This window comes from Nicotiana sylvestris, chromosome 11 (assembly GCF_000393655.2).
Source record: "Nicotiana sylvestris chromosome 11, ASM39365v2, whole genome shotgun sequence".
NCBI lineage: Eukaryota > Viridiplantae > Streptophyta > Magnoliopsida > Solanales > Solanaceae > Nicotiana > Nicotiana sylvestris.
In genome coordinates this window covers 13,326,974-13,348,772 of record NC_091067.1, presented here as the reverse complement: position 1 = coordinate 13,348,772, position 21,799 = coordinate 13,326,974, and the positions used below count along the sequence as shown (strand labels likewise).

Sequence of the window (21,799 nt, the reverse complement as noted above, 5' to 3'; positions counted from 1 at the left end):
GTACACAAAGTGTGTTTCTTTTGTTGAAATTTATTTCAAGTATATGCATTTGAATTATTTTTATTCTATTACTTATCATTTAAATTAATGCTTCATATATATATATATATATGTGTGTGTGTGTGTGTGTGTATGTGTGTGTGTGTGTGTGTGTGTGTGTGAGAGTGAGAACTTGATGCAAACAAATATAGTTTTTAACCACAAAATTGTGGCTAATATAAGTATTTGAAAAATAATTTGGTAGTGTAGACAAAATCGCCACACTTAGAAAGTGTGGCCATAGGAATTGTCAATCTGGCATTATTAATGATAAATGTTGCTCTAGAAGCCACACCTTGTAAGCGTAGCCTATAACGTGACAATGATCATGCTTTATAAGTGTAGCCTTATGTCACAAAAGCGTGGCTATATGAGAAAATATAAGTGTGGCCTTTGTACCGTATCGGCCACACTTTTAAAGCGTGGCTTCTAAGGCAACACCTACAAAGCGTGGCCAATAGTCAAAGGTTACGGTACTTTAGGACACCCCCCAAAAAGCGTTGCCTAAAGCTGTAAAGTGTTGCCTTTGCCCAAATGCTACACTTTTTGGCATCTTAGGCCACACTTCTCAGGGGTGGTTGTAGGCCTAAAATGCTATAGTGGGCTGAGAGTGTGTGATTACGGGTTTGAGTTAGAGAAGACTGAAGCTGAACTAGCAAAGGCCCGAGCCAAGTTATCTAAGAATGCGGAGGGACAAGCAAGTTTAGTTCAACAGCAGAAGGAGAAGTACGACAGAGGAATGGTGGGTCTAAAGAAAAAGGCCAATGTCCTTGATAACGAAATGACCAAGCAGGCAAGACACTTCAAAGCAGAAAGGGAGCACTGCTATGCCCTAATGTCGCAGCTAGAAAAGACATACAGCAACTTCAAGAGCAAAATCATACAGCCGAACAAGTTTTGGAGGCCAGATCTCAGCAGATTGGACGGTTGCTACAAGAGAAGGCTATCATCAGGAAGAGGGTTAGGAGGATTTCGAACTACATTGTGATGAAATGCAATGAACGCGAGGACATGACCAGGTCCATGTTCTTTGCTTCAGTTATGATTTTTGTCCAGCAGATCATGGACGACCTGTTTCGCCTCCAAGAAGATATGGCACATAGGCCCGCAGCGAGACCAAGCGGGGCAGCAGTGGAAGCACTTATGTATTCTTGATTTTATTTTTTTCGAGTCTGTTTTGCAGTTTCTTCTAGAGTCTGTTGGTCCAATTTGAGTCTTGTTTTAGTTATTGAAAATGGTTAAGTCTGTAGGGTGGAATCGTTGTAATAGGAAAAACCCAGAATGTTTTTATTTTATAAAAAATTGAAAAAATCGAAAAAATGTGTCTTTCTTTTATTTCACATTTATCCCCTAAACTATGTAATGATCCGATTCATGTAACGTCATGATACGTAGGCAATCCTCATAGGATTCGATCATAACCATAAAATGAAAAGAAAAAAGAGGAGAGAAAATAAAAGGAATTGAGGGAAAAGAAATAATGGCAAAACGAGAGAGAAAAGCGGGTGCAAAATAAAAGGGAAGTAACAAAAACAAGTGGGAAAGACAAGCCAACCCTTAACTACCTTTTGATGGCGCAAAATTAAAGAGGTATTGGAGTTAAAAAAAAGAAGAGTGTCACGACCCGTACTTCCCAACCTCGGGAGTCGTGATGGCACCTACTGATGAGAGCTAAGCAAGCCAACCCTTAACTACCTTTTTCATTAACAAAATCCTTCTCTTTCCAATTAATAGAAATAGTATAAATACAGCGAAATAAATCCAATAAGCGGAAGACTTAAATTAATAAAACTGAATAAAAAATGCGAAAATTCAACATAAACCTCTACTCAAGAACTGGTGTCACCTTACTCATGAACTACTAAAAGTACTAAATACAATCATTTGAAAGATAACATAAACTGTTTGTCTCGAATACATGAGATAACAGACTGAAATAAAAGATAGAAGAGACGCCGGGCTTGCGGACGTCTGCAAGGATACCTCGATGTCTCGGTGGACTGAAGGCTAGCTCCCGCACTACTACTGCTGGCCAACGCCTGGATCTATGCAAAAGAGCACAGAGTGTAGTATCAGCACAACCAACCCCATGTGCTGGTAAGTGTCTAGCCTAACCCCGACAAGGTAGTAACGAGGCTAGGACCAGACCAGCAAATAAACCTGTGCAGTTATATAAATACAACAGAAAGACAAACAGAAACTTACAATTAAAGCTGGGAAGGGGGAACATGCTTTGGGGGCAGCAGACAAAAACAGAATTCTTAAGAGAATAATAAGGAAACCAAAGTTAAACTTCTAACACAGATAAGGAAAAGAAAGGCAGCTTTCACTTTAGTTCACATCTTTTTTGCAGGCGTGCAACCCGATCCCATTTCTTATATCTTGTGGTAGGCGTACCACCCGCTCCCATTTCAATAAATCTTATGGTAGGCGTACCACCCTCTCCCATTTCAATAAATCTTGTGGTAGGCGTACCACCCGCTCCCATTTTAGGCCAATACAAAATCACAAAGAAATCCCCGCAAGGGAACTACAATATTGAAACAAACATCCCGACAAGGGAGAATCAGCTATAACCAATCTTAACTCAACTTCTACTCAGCTCAATTAATACCAATATTCAGTCATAAATAAATTCCATGAAAATAAACTAACTCCTTGCCCAATATCTAGAATCATCAATTAAAGCATTCGTAGAATCATTCAAGGACACAACAAATAACAATTCAAGTCTCAAGTACATCTTTACCTCTTGATTCCACCACCAAACCACTCGAATCTAGTCACAAGTTTCTTTATTACATCAATAAATGCTAAATGAGTCAACCCCAATGCATGAAAATAAGTTTTACAAGGTTTTACCCAAAAAGGTCTAAAATGCCCCCAGGCCCACATGGTCGAAACTCGAGGTTCGGACCAAAACTAGGTTACTCATTCCCCCATAAATTCAAATATATGGTTTGTTTTGAAATCGGACCTCAAATTAAGGTCCAACTCCCCAATTTTAGTTAAACTTAGGTCCTACCCAAAACACCAATTTCCCCCATGAAAATCATTGATTTGAAGTTAAAACTCGTGTTAAAAGATGTTAATGAGTGAAGAAAATGAGTTAGAAATCACTTACCAATCGTTTTGGAGAAGAAAAGTTGTTTAGAAAATCGCCTCTTATCTTTTGGGGTTTTGAAAAGTGTAAAAATAACTGAAATTTACGTGTATTTATACTCCTCTGAAGCACCCACCGCGGACCGCACAAGAAGGACCACGGCCGCACAGGCTTCCTGAAGACCTGCGGATCTTTGCCCCGCGCGGACCGCACAAAGCTGACCGCGGCCGCGCAGCACCCCTCCGCAGCCGCACGCGTTTCTTTGCGGGCCGCGCAAAAGGGTTCAGAGGCCTGCAATATTTTCCTGAACCTGCAACATCTGTGTTTTTTAAGCCTATGGCATCCCGGAACGTACTTGGAACTCACCCGAGCCCTCGAAGCTCTAATCCAAGTATGCACACTACCTCAAAAACACCCTACGAACATATTTGTGTGATCAAATCACCAATATAACATCATGAACATCTAATTAAGCCTCAAGATCAATGAATTTCTCAGATTTCTTTTAAACATCAATTTCCCAATTCGGGTCCAGATCACGTCAAACGATGTCCGTTTTTAACCAAACTTTACAGGAGTGATTCAAAACATATATAAGACTTGTACCGGGCACCGGAAACAAAATAAGGGCCCGATAACCATTACTTTCACGTCAGATTTCATTTCAACTCTCTTTATACATTTTCAGAAAACAATTTCACTTAAACATTCATAACTCGGGCTTGGGACATCAAAATTCGATTCCGGGCATACGCCCAAGTCCCATATTTTCCTACGGACCCTTCGGGACTGTCAAATCATGGGTCTGGGTCCGTTTCCTGAAATGTTGATTGAAGTCTAATTTATTCAATTTAAAGTCAAAACTTAACAATTTTTACACATTTAAGCTTTCCGGCTACGCGACCGGATTGTGCTCGCACATCGAGGCGACTCTAAATGAGGTTTTCAAGGCCTCGAAGACATAGAATTCAATTAACACAGGTGATGACCCCTTTGGGTTGTCACAAAGAGAAAGCGCAAAATGAGAAGAGTTAGTTAAAAGCTGGGATGAAGCATGCAGCCGTTCAAATAGACGATAGAAGCTTTAAATGTTTAGGTGCATTACATCCCAAATGTATGGTTGCCTATCTATTAAATCTTAAACACTAACAAGTTGCTGTTGTCATTGAGAACAGGGAGGTGGTTAGTTTGTTTGCCATTCTGGCAACCCATCCGTACAACACCAAGTCTAAAAACAAGTTGATCATGGCTGGTCAAGAACTGGACGCAAGTATAATTGATCCACCGAGAGAGGTGGAGGAGTTTGAGGTTGGTTTGAAAGAGGAGTTACATAAGTTGAAACACTAGATGACTGAAATATACCAGGCACGGATGAAAGGGCATCCACCACCATCATACCCCGCTAACCCTGTTTTCATCCCGCCACTAGCTCAATCCCAAGAACCTCTCACTGTTGATTCATCCCTACAACATGCACCAAGCTTCACCCCTTACCACCACTATCATGGTGCCACTTCCCAAACCATACAAGCTCCACCAGCCAAAAAAACCTCATACTCCCCTTCACCAGCTACCCTTGTTTTCGTAGCACCTCCACCAGCTACACTCCATCGATCTTCTAGTGAGACATTATTCCAGACCCAAGATAATCAGTACTATCCACCGGAGCCTACTTTCAAGGCCCCATATCATTACTCCTACACTCCTCATTTCGACCTCCCTGTTGAGACTGAGAAACCACCTAAACACTCGGAACAAGAGGAGATGTTTAGGAAAGAGAGAAGCCTAGAACAATCGCTCAGAAATATGCAAGGGTTGGGAGGTCAAGTAAGTGTAGCCTACAAAGATCTGTGTTTGTTCCCTGACGTATGACTACATGTTGGGTTCAAAATGTCCAAATTTGACTTGTATGATAGGTACGGAGATCCCGTGGCCCACTTAAGGGAATTCTGCAGTAAAATGAGAGGAGCCAATGGGAAAGACGAGTTGTTAATGGCATACTTTAGCTAGAGTCTGAGTAGCGCGACATTGGAGTGGTACATTCGTCAGGATCACAACAGATGGTATACCTGGGATGATTTGGCCCAAGCATTCGCTCGTCATTTCCAATACAACATCGAGATTGTTCCAGATTGTTTATCTTTGAATAAGATTGAGAATAAGCCTAGTGAAAGTTTCAGGAAATATGGTTTCCGCTAGAGAGAACAGGTAGCAAGGGTTAATCCTCCAATGGAGGAAAACGAAAAGGTGGAATACTTTCTTCAGGACTTGGAGCCTACTTACTTTGGTCATTTGATCTCGGCCATAGGTAAGTCTTTCAATGAATTAGTAAAAATGGGAGGAATGGTAGAGGAAGGGCTCAAATCAAGCAAGATCATGAGCTACTCTGCCATCAAAGCAACTACGCAGGCAATCCAGAATGGCACCGGAGGAGTGTTTGGGAAAAAGAAGAAAGAGGATGTCGTTATGGTCGTTTCAGGATCGTGGCACAGCCCGGGGGATTCTCCTACCCACTACACGTAACCTCGACCCCAAATTCAAACCTATACCCCAACTCTATATAATCCATCCCAATACTATTTCCCACCACCAAAGCCTTAGTACTCAGTCAGGCCACCCCAATATCATGTCCATCATGCACAGTCATATGCTCAACCCCCCTCCTCACCCACAATGGTGTGCCCCAGCTCCACGAAACCCTTACCCACCTCCACAAACATACCGAAATCCTACCGGTCCAAATTTTCGGTCCAAGCCGAAATTCAGGAATGAAAGGTTATAGCGGAAGAAAACTTTCACCCTGTTTGGGGAATCTTATACCAGCCTATTTCAAAGGTTGAGGCAGTTGGATGTTCTGAGGCCAATTGAGTCAAAACTACCAAACCCCCCTTCGAAGAACTTTCTTTATTCCCTCAGATGTGCGTACTGTTCTGATACTCCAGGAAACGACACAGAAAAGTGTTGGCATTTGAAGAACGCCATCCAAGAGCTCATTGATACGAACCAGATTATGGTCCAGAGCCTAGAAGCACCCAACATCAATCAGAATCCATTACCAGCCCATGCTAAAACGCATATGATTGAGATAGTGCATAAAGATGGGAAGCCCAAGAAGCCTTCACAATCTGTCATGATGATCCGATCTAGTGAAAGTAAGTCAGTCAAGGACCCATTTGGCACAAAAGCAACTTCTTCAATAGCTGAAGGATCGACAGATAAGTTGAGCATGCCAAATGATCAGCCAGCTATGGTAGTTGAAAAGAGGTCACCAAGTGATGTTGTAGCAAAGCAAGAAAAGCCAAAAGTGATCGTGTCGGGGGTAGCAAGTAGGCCGTTCATAATTGTGGAGAGTGCTCGCACGGACCCTATCATTATCAAACCTGTGACCCAGCTGCTGGTAGCCAACACCAAGATTGTCCCATGGAACTATGAGTGAGTGATAGTGACCTATAAGGGGAAGGAAGTGAAAGAGGAAGTTAACGAGGCCCAGGGATTAACTCGTTCGGGGATATGCTTTGCCCCAGAAGAGTTAAGGAAAGCTAAAACACTCAGAGACAATCCAGTTCTAGTGAAGAAACCGGTTACTGAAGAAGAAGTAGAGGAGTTTTTGAGAAAAATGAAGGTACAAGATTACTCCATCGTGGAACAGTTGAGAAAGACTCCTGCTCAGATTTCCCTGTTATCATTGTTGATCTATTCAGATGAAGATTCTGAACGAAGCTCATGTCCCCGACAAAATCACAGTGAACCATTTGGAGAAGATTGCCAATAAGATATTTGAGTCTAATAGGATCACATTCTCGGATGATGATTTGCCTCTGGAAGGTACAGAACACAATCGAGCCCTCTATCTCACAGTGAAATGCAAAGATTCTGTGGTTACAAGGTGTTAGTTGACAATGGTTCCAGTGCAAACATCCGCCCTTTCTCTACTCTGAACAAGTTAAAAGTTGATGATGAGAGGATTCACAAGAATAACATATGCGTCCGAGGTTTTGACGGAGGGGGAAAAGACTCTTTTGGCGACATCATGCTCGAGTTGACAATAGGACCAGTTGAATTCACCATGGAGTTCCAGGTACTGGATATGGTTATTTCTTACAATTTTCTATTGGGTAGGCCTTGGATACATGTTGCCAAGGCGGTTTCATCTTCTTTACACCAGATGGTGAAGTTCGAATGGGATAGACAAGAAATTATCGTGCATGGCGATGAGAACTTATGTGCTTTCAATGATACATCCATCTTATTTATTGAAGCGTAAGAAGATAAGGGGTCATGGGTCTATCAAGTCTCTGAAACAGTATCGGTTGAAAAGATTCCGGAAGGGGAATACATTCCAAGTCCAAAGCTAGCTTCTGCAATCGTCATGGTAGCAACTGAAATGCTGAAAAGTGGTTTTGTGCTGGGCAAGGGTCTGGGTGAATCTCTCTAATATATCGTGCAGCTAGTGTCTTTGAGTGAAAATCTGGATACATTTGGTCTGGGATTCAAACCTATAGGGGATGATGTGAAGAAGGCTAGAAATCTGAAAAATAAGGCATGGTCTCTCCCTAAGCCAGTCCCGCGTCTCTCCAGGTCTTCCATCAAGGAAGGGGTCGTGAAGCGTCCAGTGACAACAGTTTCAAAGCCCGTAGTCGATTTTGATGAGGAATTGGTTACAAGGTTCTAGAGTCTGTTTGATGAGGTGAACATGGTAGAAAATGGAGAAGGTTCCAACAAAGCGGATGTGCAGTTTATTGGGCCAAAAATGAAGTTTAACAATTGGGATGCTAATCCTCTCCCTACCCGGAAGGAGTTTTGGTAGTTTGCTTTGTTTTCCTTTTAGTTTATCTGTATTATTCCAGGGTTGTAATTCAGATTTTATTTTCTGTCTGTTTTGATGTACAAACCCTTCTATCCTTTAATTTTAATGAAATGCAATTTCCCTTTTCCATTACTCCTAATAGTGTCATTTTCTTTTCTTTCTTTCTACAGTTCTTTTTATGTTGGTTTCAATGACATGACATGCACGAGGAATCTTCAGCCAGTCTTAAAAGCCAATCTAACTCTGAAATAATAATCCAAGAAATAGAGTGTAATGATAAAATAGAATATGATGAAGAGGAAGCATTTGAGGAAATTAGTAAAGAGCCAAGTCATTTTGAAGAGAAATCCAAGCCTAATTTGAATGAAAATCAAACAATCAATTTAGGGGATCCAGACAATATCAGAGAAACCAAGATAAGTGTACACTTGGAACCCAAAATCATGGAGGAAATAGTCAAAGCACTATTTGAATATAAATACATTTTTGCATAGTCATATGACGACATATCAGGTCTAAGTACTAACTTGGTGGTTCAAAAATTGCCCACTGACCCGATATTCCTTCCCATCAAGTAGAAGTTAAGGAAGTTCAAAACTGATATGAGTATGAAGATCAAGAAAGAAATCACAAAACAGTTGGATGCAAAGGTCATTCGAGTCACACGATACCCCGCTTGGTTAGCTAGTGTTGTGCTAGTGCCAAAGAAGGATGGAAAGACCAGGGTGTGCATTGATTATCGCGATCTCAACAAAGCAAGTCCAAAAGATAATTTTCCATTGCCAAATATCAATATTCTGATTGACAACTGTGCCAAGCACGAGATCAGGTCTTTTGTGGATTGCTATGCAGGATAACACCAGATTTTGATGGATGGGGATGATGTAGAAAAGATAGCATTCATCACACCATGGGGGACTTATTGCTACCGGATAATGCCATTTGGTTTGAAAAATGCTGGGGAAACTTACATGAGGGAAATGACTACTGTGTTCCATGACATGATACACAAGGAGATTGAGGTTTATGTGGATGATGTGATCGTAAAGTCAAAGCAACGGGCCGATCATGTCGGAGATTTGAGGAAGTTTTTTCAAAGGCTCCACATGTACAATCTTAAGCTTAACCCTGCCAAGTGTGCATTTGGTGTTCTATCTGGAAAACTGTTGGGATTCATAGTTAGTCGTCGAGGTATTGAGTTGGACCCATCAAAGGTCAAAGTTATCCAAGAACTGCCACCTCCAAGGAACAAGACTGAGGTGATGAGTCTGCTCGGGCCTTTAAACTACATCAGCAGGTTTATCGCTCAACTCACAACAACTTGCAAGCCCATATTTAAGTTGCTAAAGAAGGATGTTGCAGTCAAATAGACTGATGAATGCCAGGAGGCGTTTGATAAGATCAAAGGGTATTTGTCAACATGTGTTGGTCCCTCCAGAACCCGGAAGGCCTTTGATTCTTTATTTGACAGCCCTGGATAATTCGTTCAGTTGTGTATTGGGTCAACATGATATCACCGGCAGGAAGGAGCAATCCATCTAATATCTTAGCAAGAAGTTCACATCCTATGGGGTTAAGTATACTCCCCTTGAAAGGACATGTTGCGCCCTGACTCGGGTGGCACAAAAGTTGAAGCATTATTTGTCATCCTACACTACTTTTGTCATTTCTTGTCTGGACCCTCTAAAGTAAATCTTTTAGAAGCCTATGCCCATAGGAAAACTTGTAAAGTGGCAGATTTTGCTCACAGAGTTTGACATTATCTATGTGACTCAGACCACAATGAAAGCCCAAGCATTGGCCGATCATTTGGCTGAGAACCCGGTAGTTGAAGAGTATGAACTATTGAGAACTTATTTTCCCGATGAAGGGGTGATACATATTGACGAGGTGGAGCAGGTTGAAAAACCAGGTTGGAAACTTTTCTTTGATGGAGCCGCTAACATGATAGGTGTCGGGATATGTGCTGTGCTCATTTCTGAAACAGGGCATCACTACCCCGTTACGGCCCAGCTTCGTTTCTATTGTACCAACAACATGGCTGAGTATGAGGCGTGAATTTTGGATTGAGGTTAGCTGTAGGTATGGGAGTTCAGGAAATCTTGGTCTTGGGAGACTCAGATCTTTTGGTGCACTAGATTCAAGGAAAATGGGAGACTCGAGATTTAAAGCTCATACCGTATCGGCAATGTTTGCATGATCTTTATCAACGGTTCCGATCAATAGAATTCAAGTATATTCCTAGGATCCATAATGAGGTTGTCGATGCTTTGGCTACCTTGGCGTCAATGTTGCACCATCCGGGCAAAGCTTATGTCGACCCTCTACATATTCAAGTTCGTGATCAGTATGCCTATTGTAATGTGGTTGAGGAAGAACTTGATGGTGAACCGTGGTTCCATGATATCAGGAAATACATCAGGATGGGGGTATATGCAGTACAAGCCACAAATGATCAAAAGAGAACAATTTGATGTTTGGCTAGTGGATTTTTCTTGAGCGGGGGAATTTTGTACAAAAGAACTCCAGATCTTGGGTTGTTGAGGTGCATAGATGCTGAGCAAGCCACAACTATCATGATCCAAGTATATTCCGGAGTTTTTGGGCCGCATATGAGTGGGTACGTTCTTGCAAAGAAAATTCTTAGAGCAGGGTATTACTGGCTCACCATGGAACGAGATTGCATTAGCTTTGTGCGCAAGTGTCATCAATGCCAGGTATACGGAGACTTCATCCATTCTCCAACATCTGAGTTGCATACAATGTCTGCATTGTAACCCTTTGTTGCTTGGGGCATGGTTGTCATTGGATCAATTGAGCCCGCAGCATCAAACAGGCACAGGTTCATTCTGGTGGCCATTGACTATTTCACTAAGTGGGTTGAAGCTAAGACTTTCAAATTTGTGACCAAGAAGGTAGTGGTTGATTTTGTTCATTTAAATATCATTTATCGGTTTGGAATCCCCAATGTAATCATCACGGACAATGGTGCTAAGCTTAACAGCCATTTGATGAAAGAAGTATGCCAACAATTCAAGATTACGCATCGGAATTCCACTTCGTATCGCCCCAAGGCAAATGGAGCTGTTGAGGCGGCCTACAAAAACATAAAGAAGATACTTCGAAAAATGGTGCAAGGTTCCAGGCAATGGCATGAAAAGTTGCCATTTGCTTTGCTGGGTTATCGCACTACTGTTCGCACTTCAGTAGGTGCAACCCCTTATTTGTTGGTATATGGTATTGAAGCAGTGATACCCGCGGAAGTTGAAATTACATCTCTTTGGATTGTTGTTGAAGCCGATATTGATGATGATGAGTGGGTCAAAACCCGTTTGGAGCAATTGAGTCTGATTGACGAGAAAAGACTGGCAGTAGTGTGTCATGGTTAGTTTTATCAAAAGAGAATGGCAAGAGCATACAAGAAGGTGCGTCCCCGGAAATTTGAGGTGGGTCAGCAAGTATTGAAAAGTATCCTTCCACATCAGGCTAAAGCAAAAGGCAAGTTCGCCCCAAATTGGCAGAGGCCGTTCATTGTAACGAGAGTGTTGTCCAATGGTACTTTGTAGTTAACAGATATAGAAGGCAAATGTGTAGATATGCCTATCAATTCTGATGCGGTCAAAATATATTATGTATGATTTCTTTGGTTTGTCTAATTATTGTTTGTACTTGGCATGTTTTGAAGATTGGAATGACGAAGGCATTTTATTCTGCAATCTAAACACTTTATCCATTGTTACCCCTTTGAGCCTTATTTATTTTCTTTCATACCCCTCTTTTGGAATCAGTAGCAAAGTTCCGAAACACGGATACAAAAGGTAAATAAAGAAGAAAAAGAGGAAAAGATAAGAGACAAAGAGAAAGAAAAGAATGGAAAAGAGTAAAAAAAAAAAGGAAAAAAAAAGAAAAAAATAGAGAAGAAAAGAAAAGAAAAAAAGAGAGAAAGAAAAAGAAAAGGAGAAAAGTAACAAAAATAAAGCTATTCCTATTACATGAACTACGTTTGACCTGATTCCTTTTAAGGATACGTAGGCAACCTCACGGTTCGGTCCCATCAAAATAAAAATTCAAAAATTCCGAGGCAAAGAAACTGGGGCAGAAGTTGTGGTTTTGTAAAAGATCTGATTTCAAAAGTTGTAATTTTGTACCCATTCAAGTTGTTTTGAGTCTTTATAATATCCTTTCTTTCTAACCATATTTAAAAGCTTGCATTACAGTCTAAAGAAAGACCTTCCGACTAATATTTGAGAGTACCAAGTCAAGCGAGAGAGAGGTATGATTCATATCAGGGGCAACACTCCATTCTACACAAGGAAAAGGAACAAATAAGAGAGTCCTATTGGTGAAAACCCTCGTGGGCACCGTAGGGCGATGGAAAGATGTGAAAAATCAAAATGAGAGAGTCTTATCGGTGAAAATATTCACAGGAACCGTAAGGCGACGACGAGTTAAAAGATGAACAAATGAGAGAGGTTTGTTGGCGAAAACCCTTCAGGGCACCGCAAGCCGAACAAGGGTGGTGACTTTGCAAATAGATTGAAATATGGAAATCCCAGGGCATAAAGTATGACAACTAAAAGGTGATTGTTTGAACAAGCTAGGCTGATTAATCCGAAATGCATGTCATGATCATTGGTGCCAACTGCCTCACTCAGATAAGTCTCTTTTCTTTTTCTTCATCAAACAAGTCTTCTTGGGTCGAATTCTTTTCTTTATTCCTAACTCGCGAAGTCATTGAATTTCATTTCTTTTGGGTTTATTTCTCTAAGGCTTTTCCAATGTCAGCTTTGGTTAAGCAAGTAAGAAAGGATTTCAAAGTTTACTACCAACTTCTAAATTACACAAAGCAAAGTGCCGCCAAAACATACCAGAAATAGCATGAAGCAAAGTGGAAAAATAAGGTGTTAGTGAAAGTTCGAGTGGTCGAGTGGTTTTATGAATTTTGTGGAAGATACAGAGGTTCAGATTGGAAAGACAGAAATGTAAAACGGCGGGTTGAGTGCAGAGCACTCGGGTCATTCAGGGTCCTGTGGTTGAGATTCAGTCAGAAAGTCAAACCATTCTTTGCCAGTCCAAGGCAGCCAGTCAGAATAAAGTACGGCAGTGGAAAGGCCACCTTCAGCAAGAATGCTGAAAACTAACCACCACATTTTCAAACTGATAAAATTTTCTTTGATTGAAATAGGGGCAGAAAATTTTGTTTATTCCGGAGGAACCCTCCGTGAGGAAAGCGTGTACCGGACTGGTTCGACCGCAAATCTTCAGGACCCTCTTGGATAATGGGATTTAGTTTAAAATTTTCAGGACCCTCCTAGATACAACAACAACAACAATAGCCCAGTATGATCCCACAATTGGGGTCAGGGGAGGGTAATATGTACGCAGACCTTACCACTATCCCGAGGGGCAGAAAGGTTGTTTCCAGGAGACCCTCGGCTCAAGAAAGCAACAAGAGATGATATATTAGTACCATCAATAGAATCATAATAAAGTAACAACAATATGAGATTCAATTTTTAAAGGTTCTCAGGACCCTCCTGGATAATGAGACTTAGTTGAATTCTAAGACCTTCATAAGATAACAAGATTTAGCATAAGCTCTACCTTTGAAAAATATAAATTGGCTTTGAAGTTTTCATTTATAAGATTGGATTTAATTTCAATTGTCAGGGCCCTCCTGGATAATGGGATTTAGTTTTAAATTCTTAGGGATTTGGGGTAACATGATTCGATTAACACTCACATATGTGCCTAGATACCAAACTGGGGCTAAAAGCTTTCTTTTGTTTTGTCTGCTCGTTGTAATGGTAGGCGCCTACCTGGAGAACAAGGGAATACAGTTCAAGTTTTGGCAATCAGGCGCCCACATGGAGAACAAGGGAATACAGTTCAAGTTTTGGCAATCAGGCTCCCACCTGGAGAACAAGGGATTACAGTTCAAGTTTTGGCAATCAGGCGCCCACCTGGTGAACCAGGGAATACAGTTCAAGTTTTGGCAATCAGGCGCCCACCTGGAGAACAAGGGAATACAATTCAAGTTTTTGGCACTCAGGCGCCCACCTGGAGAACAAGGGAATACAGTTTAAGTTTTTTTGGCAATCAGGCACCCACCTAGAGAACAAGGAATACAGTTCAAGTTTTTTTGGCAATCAGGCGCCCACCTGGAACACAAAGGAACCCTTCAATTTGCATTAGCAACAACAGAAATTCGCCTCGAGAGTATAGGTCAACAGTTCAAGATGCACAACAGAACTATAGAAGTAGCAAGACCAAGTTTGAAGATGGTAGATAGGATTCTTGTAATTCATAGATCATAGTTTAGCCTAGCTTGTTTTTTTCTCTCATTATAATAAGGAGTTCAACAAGCAGTTGCAGCAACAACAACAGTGAAATCATAGCTTCCGGGTAGTCCCAGCTACCAAAACTTTCCAAACTACACTGACCTGATTCCTTTATAGCCAAGGATATGTAGGCAACCTCGGAAGCAAGGTGCAGTCAGATCTTTCAAAAATGCTTCCCACGGAGTATTCAAACAGGCAAAAATCGCTCGTATCGCTTGCTTTATCTTTGCCCGAAAACTCTTCATGTTTCCGACCAAAGAGGAGCAGCTGTGAGCATGTGATTTTTGCCCTATGTGAAATACTCCTATAAATTAAAGAGATATTTTTTTTTTAATTTGCAATTTTATAGAGTTTTGTAGGAATTTGTGTTAATTGTTTGCATCTTCTGTGCATGTTTATTTTTATTAAAATCATGAAAAAAAACAAAAAATGTCATGCATTGCATTTAGAGTTTGTTTCCATATTTTTAGGATTATTTAGTTAATTAGTTGTTCTACTAAAATGAAATCACAAAAATGGCTCACTTTTACATCTTTTAGCTTTTAATTCTAAATTAATCGTTTTTCTCTTTTAATTTAGGATCAATTAATTTTTATAAATTTTATAATTTGATAATTAGTTTGATTTTATAACTTATATTAATTTATGATTTAATTTAGGATTTTTTTATTAATTAAAAAAAAGAGAGAGAAAGAAAAAGAAAAAGGAATTGTGAAAAAGGTTTGATTTAGCTTTGAATTTGGGCCAAATCTCTGCACCAAACCCGTCCAAGCCAGACCCAAAACCAAGCCACCCAGACCCCCCCCCCACTTAGCCAAATGGCGTCGTTTCACTCCAGTGGATCCCAGTGGTTGATCTCGTGTGATCCAACGGCTGGGAATTGGCTATTGATTTTGTATTTAACTATCCTAACCCAGCCTTCCCCCCTCCCCAGGACCCCTTCAGTTACACTCCCATCTCTAACCCATCAAACCCTAGCCACCCTACTTCTCTCTCAAATCCTCACAACCTGAACCCTAAATCGCCGCCCACCAAAATTCATCTCACGGTGGTTCCGGTGCTCCAAAACCGCCCAAATTCATCCTCCACAACCCTGAGCCCATCCTTAACATCATTCTACCATCAATTTCCACAAAAACACCACCCAAATTCACCAATTTCATATCTGAAGTTCAACCCTTAAAACCCTAATTCACCCAAATCTCCCTAAACTCACACCCTATAACCCTTTTATTCCTCTCACCACTAATCACCAATTATTCCCCGCCAAAAACTCCTGCAAATCGGCGAGTTCTGGATCTAAGAACCCTAAGAGCACTGGGTTGTGCATGTCTGTCTTTCGTCGCTTTTTCTCTAATTCGATAGTGTTGAGATTCACCCCAAATGGTTTTTCTTGACAAGAATAACCATTTGGGGTCGATTTTAAGCATTATCGAAGCCAAACACAAGTCTGTTTGTTCTTCTCCGTCTATTAGTAGGTATTTCCTCTCTTTGTTTTCTTGTTCTTTTGTCTTTTGTTATTCTTTTGTTCGTTTGTGCTGATTCACACCCATAAAAACAAAAGAAAAATGTTGTTAAGGCTTTCATTCATCTCTGATTTTGTTAAGTAAGTCGCCATTGTTAGGTTGGTGTTATTTGGATTTCATCGTTAGCTAATTAAGGTTAAAAGGTTCAAATAATTTGGCTAGGGTAATTAATGATAGTTTTGTTTGCTTTCTGGATGATTTCTAGTTTCCATACCTGCTTTCCTTATTTAGTTTGCACGAGTCAGTTAGGCTAATCTCAGCATTTATGTTCAATACTTAGTTAGATGTTTGTTAAGTTCCCCTATCAGTAATCTATTAATAGGCTTTAATAATTTTCCTTTTGAAACTCATGCTAGTATTAGGTTTGAGTTATTTCTATGTCTGTTTCATTGCTAATTTGGTTCATGTTAAATGAATTTAGGGTTAGTCTGGAGGTTTAACTACATTTTTGCTTGTTATTTGATTCTATTTTTCAATGTTTGCTTGCCTTGTTCTTGTTTGTCATAGTTTGCAAATCATTAGAAACTTTGTATGGGTTAATTGAACAAATGAAAACTTAGGGGTTAATTGGAAAATAGAAATATGATTTTCAGATAAGGTTAAGGTTAGAAGCTTTTAGAATTTGGGACAGCTGGCCCTATTTGGCCAACACAAAAATGCTGAAACCAATTATAGGTTGACAGCTGTCCCAATTCTGTTAGAAAGATGCCTTTAGGGGCTGTGTGAGGGAATAATTCCCTATCTTTCTGTTTTTCAGTACATGACAATGGGTTGCCTATAAGTAGAACCTCTCCCTCACTCTTAAAAACAGAGATCAAGACCCTGAAAAATACCCCAAAGTTTCTGCACTATTTTAAGTCTTTTTCTGATATTTCACAAGAAGAGCTAGCTTAATTTTTTTTAAAATTCTCGGATTCTTAAGGGATTTAAGCATGGTTTAAGTGTGGATTTGGTATATTGCTGTTGATCTCCTATTCTTGCCCCTCTTGGTTGATATTGGTTGTTGTTTCCGTTAGCTCTGTTGTGCTGAATCCTTACTCCTTTTACTTTGTTGCTGTATCCATGTACTTCTTGGACCTTGATGATTACTGAAGTGCAAACATGTCGATTCTTTTGATACATGTATTTGTAATAAGGATTTTAGTGTTTGAGAAACAGATTTTCAATTTCTTTACATATGTTTTCCCTTAAGTTACCTAGCTCCTTATTAGTTTCCTTTGGTTTCTTTCAGCTGTACTGAGATCTGTCAAAGAGCGGTAGTTTAATAGGGAATTTCATATATTAAGATCAAGATTAGTCCACTGTTCCTTTAAATTTAATAATGTTAATTTAGGCATCATGTATGTTGTTTTGGCTGCTGAACCTGTGTAGTTTAATCATTTAATTTCAGCATTGCTAGAGTAATCTTTTGATATGAGAATTAGTATGCTTAATGAGTAGTATAAAATCCATGTTCATGTTACTATTGCCTGTAGCATGTCGTTTAAATATAGTTCATAATTTGGTTATTCATGTCTAGTATTCTTGTATTGTTTCGCCATGGATGATTTAGAAGGACACAGGCTTGTTGGGGGCCTCAAGACTGAAAGTTTCTTCTTAAAGGCGATTGGGCCTAGCTTGGGCCTATATGAGGCAGCCTGCTTAGGAATGGGCTCAGCTGTTTGCTCTTGTTGTGTTTCGCTTCTTGGGCTCAATTCTGAGCCCTATTATATCCAGCATTGTCAATTTGTTAGGATTTGCATAATGGAAGTGTTTCTTTCTTAATACTGAAAGTTTGATCATGGGCCCAGTACTTGGCCCTTCGAAATCTTGGTGACCTCTTGCCTTTGTCCTCATTGTTGGGCTTGATGTTGAGCCAAGCTTCCCTTGTTCTCCTTTACAAGATCTTTAACTAATATGGGGCCTACTGCTGGCCCATAGTTCCTTTAAATAAATAAGTGCCTAATATATTAACCAAAACATGCTTATAACTAGTAGGGTTAGATTGAGCTTTAATTGTGCTAAGCATGAACATCTTTAGGCCTAATTGAGTATTAATTCTTAAAATGGATCTAGGTGTGCCATCCATCATTAGATCGCCCATGGCCCTCACAAATATTCCAACGTAGATATAAGAAATAAAAGCTCGTAGTTGCATTAGGCGCATTTAATATATCGTTGTGATTGTGGACACGTTCGCGTGACATGATTACGATTCTAAAAATAAATTCGGAGTATGCGTTCGCGCAACTTCGACCAAACTTTTCTTAATAATAATAAATCGTTACTAATTGTAGACACGTTTGCGTGACATGATTTTTGACGCGCCAAACAAATGGGTACACGTACGCGCGACTCATTTTTAAGATAATTTCTTAATCAGACTAGGCAAATGCACATAAGTTCTAAAATAAGTAATTAGACAATTCGATTAAGGCAAGTATGATCAAAGCGATCGTGCTAAAACTACGGAACCCGGGAATGCCAAACACCTTCTCCCGGGTTAACAGAATTCCTTACCCGGATTTCTGTATTCGCAGATAGTATAACAGAGTCAAATTTTCTCGATTCGGAATTTTAAACTGGTGACTTGGGGCACCGATAAACTATCCCAAATAGTGACTCTGATTTTAATATGAATAATCCCATTTCGATTGTCACATAAATTGGAAAAACTCCCTTATACTCTTTCGGGATAGTAAAAAGGAGGTGTGACAATATTTCTCATATTTGTCTGGTTACGTTCACTATAACCAATATATGTCTAAGAAAGTCCAGGAGTCTCCACCTTAATATAAGACCTATATCATCTACCTTTCTGGAAAATCGGTGGGTTCCCAAACTCTATCCAAATTCAACAAGAACAAACACGAGGATCAACTACCATACTTGCAAGCGTATATTCGAATGGCCACGTAGAGGACCTTGAATATAGATTCTGCATGAAAGATGACTTACTCCAACCTTGCTCGAGATCAAGTATTTATGTTGAAATTCCTGAGAAGTAAGTACAATTTCGACTTGGTTCATAAATACGCAAGACATGAACAAGCCAACAATAATAACCCAGTATAATCCCACTTAGTTGGGTCTGGGGAAGGTAGTGTGTACGCAGACCTTACCCCTACCCTGTGGTAGAGAGGTTGTTTCCAAAATAGACCCGGCATCCTTCCCTCCAAGAACTTCCCACCTTGCTCTTGGGGAGACTCGAACTCACAACTTCTTGGTTGGAAGTAGAAGTTGCTTACCATCAGAGCAACCCCTCTTGTCTAAATGATAGTAAGTTGCATCAAGAACTTGAATTATGATGGCATTCCAAACGAGAGACGAGAAGAGCAAGATCCTTCAGTTTGGACTCATTGTCTGCAACGTTGTGGCTTTTGAAATATTCATAAGGTTAGCTTACGTTGTAATTCACTTTTAATGAATGAATAATGAATAGATAAAGTAAACCTTTTGCTGAATGAGTCTCGGTTTGAATAGGAGTCGATTACATCGTCTTTGATACTTATGAACTACAACCAAAAAATTAAATAATGAGTTCACTCAAATATGTGCCATACAATATCATTCTTCTATTACTATTATCAGAGATCCATTAAAGTTCTTCTATTAGACTTTAATTTCATAATCTGACGAATGTATTAAATCATACTTGTGTTTTCCAATCTCATATATTTATGTATAGACTGTTACATTAGGTTTGCTGATAGCTTTTTGTTGTATAGATTTTCAGGATAATTTATTTTTCAGGAATGAAATTGAAGAATTTTCTTAGCGATAACATGTGTTTCTTTTTAATATTTACGTGGTTAAGATTTTTAATTTTTAGCTATAAAATTTTGTAAGTAATGTCATGGAAGGCTGTGGCGACCCAAAGGGTTATCACCTATTTTCTTATCCATTTTGTGCTTCCGAGATGGGGGTCTATTGGAAACAGAGTCTCTACCCCAGGGTAGGGGTAAGGTCTACGTACACACTACCCTCCCCAAACCCCACTAGTGGGATTATACTAGGTTGTTGTTGTTGTTCTGTGCTTCCGAGGACTTGAAAACCTCATTTAGAGTCACCTCGATTTGCGTGCGCAGTCCGGGTGCATAGCCGGAAAACTCAAATATGAAATTTTGTGCATAATGCAAAGTTTTGAGTCTAAAATGAATAAATTTGACTTCAGTCAATATTTTGGGTAAACGGACCCGGACCCATGATTTGACGGTTTCGGAGGGTCCGTAGAAAAATATGGGACGTGGGCATATATCCGGAGTCGAATTCTGAGGTCCCAAGTTTTAAGTAAAATTGTTTTTCTGAAATTGTTAAGGAAAATTGAAATGAAATTTGATTAGAACGTGTTGATATCGGGCCCATATTTTAGTTCCGGTGCCCGGTACAGGTCTTATATATGATCTAAGATGTTTCTATAAAGTTTGGTTAAAATCGGACGTCGTTTGACGTGTTTCGAACTTGAAATCTTAAATTTGAACTTGATGAAGTTTTTGGAAAAACTCTTGATTTTTGAGGTTTGATACATTATTTTTGAGGTTAGTTTGGTGATTTGATCGCATGGTTAAGTTCGCATGATATTGTTGAGTTAGTGCATGTGTATGGTTAGGAGCCCCGAGGGCTTGGGAGTATTTCGGAGTGGTTTTAGACTTATGAAAGTTGCAGGTTTCCAGTTCTGGTATGGTCTTCTTCGCGTTCGCGGGAGAACCCTCGCGAACGTGATGTATAAAATGTTGCAGAAGGAACTTCCTTCTACGCGAACGCGTAGCCCAGGTCGCGAACGCGAGGCAGCGGGGGGCTATACCTTCGCGAACGCGGTCTTGGCCACGCGAACTCGAAGGCCAATCAAGCCTGGGCGGGGGTAGGGCATTTACCTTAGCCCAGGTCGTGAACGCGAAGGTTTTCAAACCTGAACCATTGCGAACACGAGATGCCCCTCGTGAACACGAAGGGCAATTTTGCCCAGTTATTTTAAAAGACCCAAAACTATAGCATTACGGGATTTTATGAAAATTTCACAAACTTCTTCTTCTCCAAAGCTCTTAGGCGATTTTTGAAGTATTTATTCACCAAAACTTCTTGGGTAAGTAATCTTTAACTTGTTTTCTTCCATTTTCATCAACACCCACTAGATTTCTAGGCCTAAAACATGTGATTAAGGGTAGAAATTAGGGAATTGGGTAGCGTTAGGGCTTTTTGATTTTTTCTTGATTTAAACCTCGTTTTGGGGTCGTATTTGAAAACAAATTATATATTCGGGCTCGTGGGTGAATGGGTGATTTGATTTTGGTCCGAACCTCGTGTTTTGATCAAGTGGGCCCGAGGTCGATTTTTGGGATTTTGGGAAGAATGCTTGGAAAGCTATAATTAGGCATCGGGTTCGCATTGTTTAGCATTTATTGATGTATTGAAATCATTATTGTATAGATACAACCAACTTGGAGCCAAATTCGAGAGGAAAAGCAGTAATTAAGGATTGATTTGGCCGTGAAAGTTTGAGGTAAGTGCTTGGTCTAACCCTAGCTTGAGAGATTAGGAGTTGAGTCGTATTTGCTACTTGCTTCTTGTTGAGTACGACATATAGGCATGGTGACGAGTATCTATATATTGGTGCAAGCATGACTGTGGGTCTTAAACAGAAAGTTGTTGTGTTCTTAAATGACACTTTGTATGCTTTAATTAATGATCTTCTGTGGTGGAGCATTTCCATTAATTGAACTGAGTACCAGCTAAGTGAGATTGGTTATAGCTGATTCACCCTTGTCGGGATGACTATTTCGAGATTGTTGTTCCCTTGCCGGAAAACTATTATATTGCTTTTGTTCCCTTGCCGGGAAGTTATTATATTACCTATGTTCCCTTGACGGGATCTCTTGTGATTGTGTGATGAAATGTAAAAGGGAACGGGTGGTACGCTTACCACAAGATAATATGAAATAGGAGCGGGTGGTACACCTACCACAAGATAATATGAAATGGGAGCGGGTGGTACGCCTACCACAAG

General features: G+C 40.1%; 1 protein-coding gene across 1 annotated transcript; it reads left to right on the top strand.

The window, feature by feature from the left end:
- Positions 1-7,004: 7,004 nt before the first annotated feature.
- On the top strand, positions 7,005-7,406 carry LOC138880749 (uncharacterized). The gene has a single exon (XM_070160923.1). It carries the CDS (start codon positions 7,005-7,007, stop codon positions 7,404-7,406), a length of 402 nt encoding a protein of 133 aa, XP_070017024.1.
- Positions 7,407-21,799: the final 14,393 nt, after the last annotated feature.

What these genes read in the sequence shown, in the direction of transcription:
- LOC138880749 (XM_070160923.1), top strand. Translation starts at nt 7,005, where the DNA reads ATGCAAAGATTCTGTGGTTACAAGGTGTTAGTTGACAATGGTTCCAGT.